The sequence below is a fragment of the Microtus pennsylvanicus genome, chromosome 6, assembly GCF_037038515.1.
Source record: "Microtus pennsylvanicus isolate mMicPen1 chromosome 6, mMicPen1.hap1, whole genome shotgun sequence".
Classification (NCBI taxonomy): Eukaryota; Metazoa; Chordata; class Mammalia; order Rodentia; family Cricetidae; genus Microtus; species Microtus pennsylvanicus.
Genome location: NC_134584.1, coordinates 1,269,411 through 1,279,744, shown reverse-complemented (window position 1 = coordinate 1,279,744; position 10,334 = coordinate 1,269,411). Strand labels below are relative to the sequence as shown.

Here is a 10,334-nt window from a genome sequence, read left to right as displayed (position 1 = left end):
CCAAGCACCCTCATCTCCTCCACGAGCTCACTGGCCCCTCTCCTCTCCAGGTACTCCTTCTCTTTGTAATCCTCCAGATCTATTCCCCCTATCTCGCCTCTCTGCTTTCTTTGGGTGACAGCCCAAGAAACAGTTTGGAATAAACTTTTCCTTTTCTGTCCACAAAGTGGCTGTTTCCGTTTCTTTACTGCGCCCTCATCCCTTTCGGCCCTTGCTGTACTCTGAGCTTCGGGGCTTGTTGCTAGTGTTCTCTCCTAAGTGTGTTTCCCCCCACTTGTTGGCATGCTGTACTCTGCAAAGCCAAGGCTTGCGGTTGACTTCCTGCCTCCTTCTCTCAGCACGGGACGGGGTTCTTGGGTCACCCCACCCCTGCACTTCTGGACTCTAAGTCCCAGAAAACCCCGCGGTGCCTTGGATGGGGCGGGACCCTCTCCTCCCACGTGCACTTTGGAAGCTGTCCTGCGATTTTCAAATTTTGGCGCTGAGCGGATGGGGCGGTGACAGCTGCAGTGACAGCTGCAGCTGAGGTGTCCCCTCACTGCACGGACCTGCTGGCTTACCCATCCCACCGGCTCTCAAAACAGAGGATGGGGAGTAGAGAACCCGCGGTTCCAGGAGCGAAAACTGAGACCCACGATAATCAAGGACTGGCCTGGAAAATACCCCTCCAACAGCATAAGACGGAGCTGGGGCTATCCCCGCCCCTCGTGCCTGGGGCGCTACAAAGTGGCTGCTTGCTGTCTCCTTTGGGGGTACAGGGCTGTGAACAGGAAATCCGGACCTCTGGACCCTCAGCCCACTCACTGCTCTGTGCCACTGTCCCTGCCTAGGCTGGATTTTGGCGCCAGTTTTAAAAAATAATAAAAATAAACAAATTGCATTCCAAAGGACGCCGCTGGCTTCTAGCCCATTGGGCTGTATTCGAAATTCCGGAGCTTGGATATCTGGAGAAGGTGAAATTCGGAGCCTGGATTTCAGGAAGATTTGGGTCCTGAGTTTGGGTTCCAAATTGTGGAATTCTGTATTTCCAGATCCTAGATTCAGGAATCTGGAGTGTAAACTGTCTTTTCTGGACTGGGGGGGGGGGAGGACTGGGTACCGAATTCTGTATTTGAGGGAGGCCTATTTAGGAATTTCGATTCTGGAGCTGTGCCAAGCTCACTCCCAGAATTTGGGGAGTTCTATTCCCAGCAACCACATGGTGGCTCACAACCATCTGTATTGAGTCCTGGTACCCTCCAGGCATACATGCAGGCAGAGTACTGAGAATGCTGTACACATAATAAATAAATAAACAAACAAATAAATAAGTCTTTAAAAAATATTTTTTAAATTTATTATATATACAATATTCTGCCTGTGGTTGCTGGGAATTTAACTCAGGACCTTTGGAAGAGCAGTCAGTGCTCTTAACCGCTGAGCCATCTCTCCAGCCCCCTAAACTACATTTTTTGTTACATCTGAAATTATTTTAATATGCATAGGTGTTGTACCCGTGTAACAGTGAGGGTTGGAAGACAGAGGGAGCCTCTCTGTCTTTGCCTTCCACTGTTCAGATCCTGGGATTGAATTCAGTCAGATAAACAAGCTTGGCAGCAAGCCCCCTTATCCTCTGAGCCATGGCACCAGCCCTAGAAATTAATCTAACTTCATACATGTAGGAAACTTGTACTGTGCAGCAGAGTCGGTTCCGGTGCTGCATCAGTGCACCCAGATCAGAAATTCATTTTCCTCCAGCATGGGGGCAGCGTCAAAGCTTAACTGCAATTTTGTTTTAATTGTATCTTTCTTTGTGTGTGTACACATGTGCGTTCTACACGAGCTGTGCTGATGTGGGATTCCCCTTTGTATGCTGTGAATATGATTGGTTAATTAATAAAGAAAAAACTGGCTTGCCTGATGGGGCAAAAGAACAGAGCTAGGCGGGGAAAACTAAACAAAATGCTGGGAAAAGGGAGGTGAAAAAAGAGAAAAGCCATGTAGCCCCTCCGGAGCCAGACAGAATTTTAGATGATAAGCCACAGCCACGTGGCAATACATAGATTAATAAAAATGGGTTAAATTAAGATGTGAAAGTTAGCCAATAAGAAGTAAGAGCTAATGGGCCAAACAGTGTTTTAAATAAAGTTTCTGTGAGGTTATTTTGGTTCTGGGCAGCCGGCCAGGGCCAACAAGCAGCGGTAGGCTCCTACAACAGTATGGGCTAATGCAAGAGCCCCTTGCCATGACCTTGGTGGAGGATCAGAGGGCAACTTCATTTCCTTCCATCTTTACGTGGGTCCATTCTGTGGAGCCAGTGCTGCAGTTCTTCAGTCTTCCACAGCCAGCACCTAACCACTAAGCCTTGTCCTCCCTTATTTTGTTTTCCCACTACTGGAGATAAAACCCAAAGCCTGGAGGATAATAAAATGTTCTTTATCTCTGGCCACACCCTCAGTCCCTCACTGAGGGATTCTAGGCGGGGCTCCACCCTGACCACGCCCCCAGCCCCCTCACTAGGGGATTCTAGGCGGGGCTCCATCCTACCATGCTCCCAGCTCCTCCCTGTGGGATTTTAGGGGATGCTCCACCCATGAGCCACTATGGGCTTCTAGAAAAGACTTTCACACATCAACCACACACACCTTTTTGAGACAGTGTGTCCGTTTATTACCCAGGCTAACCTCACTATAGTCCAGCCTAACCTAGAATCTGAGATGCAGAATTACTAGGATTATACATTTGAAACAATCTTGCGTCCAGAATTCCTGTCTCAAAGCAAAAAAATAAAGCTTAAGGGGAAGGAGGGCTATCTGGTGACTGTCCTGCAGGTGAGGTGGGGAAGGTGTGGGATGAATGGCGTTTTGTTGCAAGTCCAGCCTATGTAACCATTTTGAGAAAAGATTTTCGGTGCAGACAGACTTTCAGAGAGATCAGGCCAGCCGCTTGAGGATGCAGGGCCGGAATCTCTTCCCAAATTGAGACAGGGAGAGTTGGGAAGCTGAAGCCATCAGCTGTCCTGTCCCCACGAGTAGGGAGACACAGTGGCCTCCTGCGCCCAGCTCTTCTGTGTGCTCCCTGTCGCCCGCACCTGCGCCAGCCCCACCTGCTGCCAGCTGTTTCCTGTCTTACAAATGTCTGGCCGCTCAGAGGATGAGAGCCTGAGTCACTGCCCCGGAAAACTCTCCTTGGGGACAGGACCGGAGTCCTGTTACACCCTGTGAGAAACCGTGACGTCAGAGCCTCGCTCTCAAGTTCCTGGCCTCCTGTGGGGGCGGGGTCATCCAGAGCCACTCGGCAGGCCGGGCTCCACGTCTCCCCTTCTGCTCTGACTGCCACCTTCCTCTGGATCAGAGTTCAAGTCCCTGATCCCAGAATGGCCTCTGCCTCCCTTCTGCTACCCCTCCTTCTGCCTCCCTCCTCCCTCGGCTCTAACCACATAGACCTCCTGGATGCGCTCCCAACACGCCAAACTCTGGCCTGCACAGGACCTTTGCACAGGTTGCCCTGTCTTCTTGGCGCTTTCATTTTCCAAGCTCAATTTAGATGCTACCTCCTTAAGGGAGCTCACCATGACTGCACCGTTTGACAAAGCCGTGACCTCATCACCCACAGGAGTATCAAAGGTCAGCTGATAACTCCCCACCTTGTGGCAGGACCTTTGCACAAACATGGCCTTTTTTTTTTTTTTTGGCATATGACCTTTTAGAGAAGAAATTTGCCCACTTCATGCCTGGAATTAAGACCGTGCTTTTATTTCTGATTTCTGGTTTTAAGGATTCTTTTATTTGACGATATGGGTTCCTGGGATTGAACTCAGCAATTGACTCATATCCTTACCCATAATTTTTATTTTTATTTTTGGGTTTTTTTTCTTTTTTCTTTCTTTTTTTTTTTTTTTGGTTTTTTGAGACAGGGTTTCTCTGTGGCTTTGGAGCCTGTCCTGGAACTAGCTCTTCTAGACCAGGCTGGTCTCGAACTCACAGAGATCCGCCTGCCTCTGCTTCCCGAGTGCTGGGATTAAAGGCGTGCCACCATCACCCGGCTACCCATAATTTTTAAAAAAATTTTTTTAAGACAGAATTTCTTTATGTGGCCCTCTGTAGACCAGGCTGACCTTGAACTCACAGAGATCCCCCTGCCTCTGCAGGGCTGGGATTAAAGGCTTGTGCCACCACAACCTGTCTGAAAAGACATCTTAATTGTGTGTGTATATGTATGTGTGAGTGCACTACCCACGGAGCCCAGAGGAGCTGGAGTGACAGGCAGTTTTGAGCATCCCGATGTGGGGGTCAGTCCTCCCCAGCCTGTCAGCCCCGGGCCCTGAAGAAGGGAGGCAGAAGCAGGGATCTTGTCTCTCACTGGCCAGCCGGGGGATCTGTGAGGCACTGTTGCCAGCAGAATGTGGAAGGAGCGCACAGGAGAGCACGCGATGTTGTTCTTTGATGCACACACTGTCTTGTCCTCTCCTGGGCATACAATAAGGGAGCTCACAGGCCCAGAGACGGCTGGTCCTGGTGGGAGAGTCCAGGTGGCCCTGCCTGCTTTCTGTAGGCCTGTAGTCCAGGGTCCCAGCTGGGGGACGGTGCCCCCACGTTAAGAGGCATCTCCCCACATCATTTAACGCAAACAAGAGGGTTTCCCACAGGCAACCCCACAGCCCTGTATGCCAGGTGATTCTCGAGTTTGCTGGTTGACGTTAACACTGGTTGTCACCTTACAAGATAAAAAAAAGGTGGGGGACCCTGACTGGGCCTCAGTTGGTAGAACGCTGGCCTAGTGTCCCCAAGGTGCTGGAGCATGGCATAAGCCAGCTGTGATGGCCCAGGTCTCTCATGTTGACAGGAATGTCAGGAGCCCATGGCTATCCTGGACTACATAGTGAGCTCAGGCCAGCCTGGGCTACATGAGTCCTGTCTCAAAACAAACAAACAAACAAACAAACAAAAAGAAAGAAAGAAACAAACAAACAGAAAGAAAAGGGAAAAAAAGGAAGGAAGGAGAAGGGAAAGCAGGGAAGCACCATGATGTTTCTAGGAGCCCAGGCCCTTCCTGGTGCCTCCTGACAGCAGCCACAACAGCCCCTTCCGGGAGCCTGGCCTTTGCCTGCAGTTTCTACTGCCCTGGTGCTGGTCCTGATCTTTGAGAGCCCTGCTCATCCCACAGGCCTCTACTTAGTCCCGCACAGACTCCGTCGCCCCTCCCAATCCTTTTCTGTCTAGAACCCAAATGCTAGGACTTGGTGTGGCCCAGCTCCGATTCAAGGCGTTTTCCTGGGCTTTTTGTTTGTTTTGTTTTTCTAGACAGGGTTTCTCTGTGTAGCCCTGGCTGTCTGGAACTCACTCTGTAGACCAGGCTGGACTCCTGTTCAGCCTGTCTCTGCCTTATGACTGCTGGGATTAAACACATGTCCCCTACCCCTACTTTGACTTTTCTTTTTTTTAATTAAAAAAATCGTACATTTATTGGTTTTGCACCGCCTGTGCACCTGGTGCTTGCCTAGAGCCTTAGAGGCCAGGAGAGGGAGTCAAATTCCCTGGGACTGGAGTCACAGTGTGGGTGCTGGAAACTAAACCCAGGTCCTAGCTGGGCGGTAGTGGCGCACGTCTTTAATCCCAGCACTTGGGAGGCAGAGGCAGGCGGATCTCTGTGAGTTCGAGACCAGCCTGGTCTAGAAGAGCTAGTTCCAGGACAGGCTCCAAAACCACAGAGAAACCCTGTCTCGAAAAACCAAAAAAAAAAAAAAAAAAAAAAAGAACAAACTTTTCAGGCTGGAGAGATGGCTCAGTGGTTAAGAGCATTGCCTGCTCTTCCAAAGGTCCTGAGTTCAATTCCCAGCAACCACATGGTGGCTCACATGAGGTCTGGTGCCCTCTTCTGGCCTGCAGACATACACAGACAGAACATTGTATACATAATAAATAAATAAATAAGTAAATAAATAAATAAATAAATAAAACCCAGGTCCTCCGGAAGAGCAGCCAGTGCTCTTAGCTATTGCCTCTCCAGCCCCGCCCCCTTTGAAACTCACGAAGCCCAGGCTAGCCTCAGACTTACTGCATAGCCCTGGGTGATTCTGAACTGCTGACTGATCCTTCTGCCTCTGTGTCCCCAGTATCGTCAATCCCAGCAGGGAGGCCAATTCAAACATCTAATAAAGTCATTTGTGTGTGCGGGCACTAGTACGCCTTGGAGCACTTATGGGGGTCAGATGTTCTCTTCTTCCACCCTGTGGGTTCCGCGGATCAAAGTCATGCCTGCCAAAGAGCTCCTTTCCCTACTGCCATCTTCCCGGCAGTTGATATTTAAAATATTGTATGTATAGCATATGTCGGGTTGGGATCTAGTATATACAGATATCGGTGGTGAGCGCATGCCTGGCATCACGAAACCCTGGATTCATTCCCAGCATCGGGAAAATACAAAACAAAACAAAACCCAAAAACCTATTGCAAGTGTTCTCTTCCCCTTCCTTTCCGGAAGCTGCGCGCGCAGAGACCTCTTGAGGCCGCCAGGTGTCGCCGGCGCGCCTCTCACGCCAGGGACAATTCGCGCTCTCGGTGGGCGGCGCGGAGGAGGCGCGATGCGTCACTGGACCCGGGGGCTGGGAATCCGGGGGAACCGTGCTGCGCTGCCGGGGCCAGGCTACCCAGGCTGGCGGAGGAGGGAGGCGCAGTGTGAGTCACCAGGGGCCCCCGTGGACCGTGGGAGAGCCCCACGCGGAGTCTGCCCGCGCGCCCGCCTCGTGTCCTTGCTGTTTCGCTCTGGCCCCAGCAGCCACTAACGACCTCGGAAGCCTCAGTTTCCCTTTTGTGTAATGCAGATTATTAGTCCCTTTGCTAGCCAAATGGTGGACGAGATAAATGCGTGGCGGAAAGGGTCTACGGCTCATGTTGCGCACTGCAAAAATGCTAGTGACAAAAGAGTGGCTGCCATCCAGGCACCTTGTCCCGGGGGCAGCTGACTTTCGCTTTGCGTCGGTCCCACCACAAGGGTCAGGTGTGGGGAAGCGGTCCGAGGCTAGACCGTCAGGCAGGAGGCGGGGCCGTAGCTCAGGGCCTGCAGCTCACTTCACCTGTGCCTCCCACGCGCACCCCACCCTGAAACTCTCTGGGTGCCGGGAGGGGGAAAGGGTTCCTGATCTCCCCCCAGCAATCCCTTGGTGCTCTGCAGCAGTGGCCTCCGGGGAGACCCCAAAGCCATCTACAAAGACCGCCGGGTAGCTGTAGCTTTCTGTGAGATCCCCACCCCCACCCCCCGGGAGCGGGCAGTGCGTTCTCGAAGCACCGTCGCAGTGGCGGTGGTGGGTGCCTTGATATTTCTCACTTTGCGGTGAGAATCCCAGCGTCCTCGAAGTTACTAAGCGCTTACTGATTTAGAACACTGTACAACCCTCCAAGGCCGGGATTGCATTCACCGTTACTCAAGGTCTGGGGTCTCCGAAGATGGGCAGGACCTCCCCACCCACAAAAAGTCGCCATCCTGGGAAGATTAGGGCTGCAGACCGAGGTCCCGGGCGCCTGCACAGCCTTTCCCTGGGCTGAGCCTGGGAAAGGCTGGGGACTCTCCCGGGGACTGGGAGGGGAATCCAGACAGCCCTCCCCGAAAGTCCAGGCCAGCCTCGCGCGCTGGAAACCCCGCGCGCGGCCTGCGTAGCGCGGCTGCCGGGAAATCAGGAGAGAAACTTCTGTTTTTTTGGGTCTGTGTGTGTGGTTTTTTTTTTTTTTCTTGCTTGCTTTTCTGGCACTCGCGGCTTCCCGGGTTCGCGCTCCTCCCAGCCCAAGTCCCCACGTGGGGCAGCCGGAGCTTGAGCTCCGCCCTTTCTACACTACCAGCCAATCGCAGTGCAAGCCACTCGTCTCTTTGTGTATTTACCAATGGGAGATCGGTACAGGTCCCTCGAGGCCACGCCCCACTCGGAGAGTCTATATATGTGGCTCCTGGCGACCGCGCTTTTACTCCGCGGCGGCCTTCGTCCTGCTCTCACCCTCGGGACTCTTGGATTAATTTTCGTGAGGATTTTTGCAATCTTTTTTTTTTCTTCTCTTGCCTTTTTCTTGGGAAGGGAAGTCCCACTGCCTTTGGAAGACCTTGGACGTTTCTGATCGCCTGGGAAGGTATTTTTCCTCTTGAGTCGGATCTGGACGCATATTTTTGCCCTTGGGGATCTTCCGTGAGGGTTCGCTGTGGAGTGTGACTGCACCATGACGCTGGAAGAGCTGGTGGCGAGCGACAACGCGGCTCAGAAGTGAGTACGGGGCCCGAGGTCTCACCACCCGCCGCCTGAAGTCGGCCCGCTGTCATCGGCTAATCGCCTCCTCTCCCTTGACCTCTTAGGATGCAGGCGGTGACCGCCGCGGTGGAGCAGCTGCTGGTGGCCGCGCAGCGTCAGGATCGCCTCACCGTGGGGGTGTACGAGGCGGCCAAACTGATGAATGTGTGAGTCAGCACCCCCCTTGTTCGCGCGTGGGTGGGGGCGCCCCTCTGATGCACGCGCGCTCCCAACACCCCTGTAGGGCACGGGTCTTAGGGGGACTTTCCCAGTGCTCTCGGTATTGGGGAGTGGAGAGTGACATTTCTCTGAGATTTTTTTTTGGGGGGGGAGACTCGCTGCAGAACCCTGACATTGCAAGTTTGAGGTTTTGTGGTTTTTGTTTTGACAAGGCAACCCCATTAACTTTGAACCCTGCGCCCCCTCCCCCACTGCCATCAGCATTTGCATAGTCGGCCTCCCCGGCAACCGTGCAGCTGGGGGGAGGGGATACTTGTTCTTGCACACTCCTGGTGCACCGTGGGTCTTGTCACTTCTCTCCCGCCTGTGGTCCCCGAGCTCGTGCACGGTGCCATCCCCTCCGTGTCTAGCCTCCCCCTGACACCCCCTCTCTCCTGCAGGGACCCTGACAGCGTGGTCTTGTGCCTCCTCGCCGTAGATGAAGAGGAGGAGGATGACATCGCCTTGCAGATCCACTTCACCCTGATCCAGTCGTTCTGCTGTGACAATGACATTGACATCGTCAGGGTATCCGGCATGCAGAGGCTGGCGCAGCTCCTGGGGGAACCGGCAGAGACACTGGGCACCACTGAGGCCCGAGACCTGCACTGTCTTCTGGTCACGGTAAGCCGTGTGTGTGTGTGTGTGTGTGTGTGTGTGTGTGTGTGTCTCATTGCCCGACCCCTCCCGCCCCGGGCACCTAGGTACCGTGTTTGTCAACATAACCGGGCTGGCTAGTCGGTCACCAGCTCACTGCCCAGTCATGCTCGGCATGTCCCGTGGGCTGCCTCGTCACCCTGGCAGCTATTTTGAGCCAGCCTGTTTGTTCCCCAAAGGGGCCCCAGGGCGCTGGAGGGAGGCTCCCTACCAAACTCCTAGAGCTCCCACTAAACCCTTCTTTTTGTCCCCCTTCACAGAACTGTCACACAGATACCTGGAAAAGCCAAGGCTTGGTGGAGGTGGCCAGTTACTGTGAAGAGAGCAGGGGAAATAACCAATGGGTCCCCTATATCTCTTTAGAAGAACGCTGAGACCCTCTCCAAACATCTAAAGCAGCTGTTGAGTTGCTGTCCCCTAAAAAAAGTTAAATAAAATACATATTTGACCCCCCCTCATCCCCAAGAACAATCCCTCAAAAGCCTCCCTACCCGTGAGACCTTCCGGGAGGGGCGGAGTCACTGATACCGAGAGGAGAGGGGAGTGTGCGCCTGCCCGCCCAGGGGCGGTGGAACCCGGAGCAGCACCACAGGTGGTCGCCGAGACAGGAAGGAGGGGAGCCCGGGCCGGAAGAGATGGAACCTTGGAGTCCAGGCCTGGGAATCCTGCAGCCCAGGCTCTGCTTGCAGCCTCAGCCAGGAGCGCGGAGGGTCTGGATTCGACACCATGGAGTCTGCGAGGTGTCCGACCCTGCAGGACAGTGAACTGTGCACAACGAAGAGCGGCGACCGTCGCCGCGGGAGCCCGGACGTGCCCGGGACTCTGCTACTCTGATACAAATCCATTTTGTTATTGTGCTGAGCAAGACAGGTCGCTAGCTTGCTTATTTTTTAAAAGTTTCTAGTACAGAGACTGTCAAATAAACTTGTTAAGCCTCCGGGTTCTTGTGTTTCCCTCCTTCCACCGGTCCCTCCAGGTGCCCCCCTATGTCGCCCCACGGCCACCCAGCCTTGTCAGGAGCTCTGAGCTCCACAGCTCTAGACACCTCTGCTCTGCTGCAGGCGCCACCACCCAAGTCCTGCTGCATCACAGCAATTAAGAAGCGGGTTTATTACGAAACCTGGCGGCCCAGCCCGCCTGTTACCCGCTGTGCTGGAGCCGCAGCTGGAGCCGAGGTCCTGTCTCGACTCACCGGGAAGTGGCTGCA

At 53.6% G+C, this 10,334-nt stretch overlaps 1 protein-coding gene across 1 annotated transcript; it reads left to right on the top strand.

Moving 5' to 3' along the window:
* Positions 1-7,936: 7,936 nt before the first annotated feature.
* Gadd45b (growth arrest and DNA damage inducible beta) lies at positions 7,937-10,064 on the top strand. Its single transcript, XM_075975402.1, has 4 exons — positions 7,937-8,227; positions 8,317-8,418; positions 8,872-9,094; positions 9,388-10,064. The coding sequence occupies exons 1-4, from the start codon at positions 8,184-8,186 to the stop codon at positions 9,499-9,501; spliced, it is 483 nt and encodes a 160-aa protein (XP_075831517.1). The 5' UTR covers positions 7,937-8,183; the 3' UTR covers positions 9,502-10,064.
* The last annotated feature ends 270 nt before the right edge of the window (positions 10,065-10,334 follow it).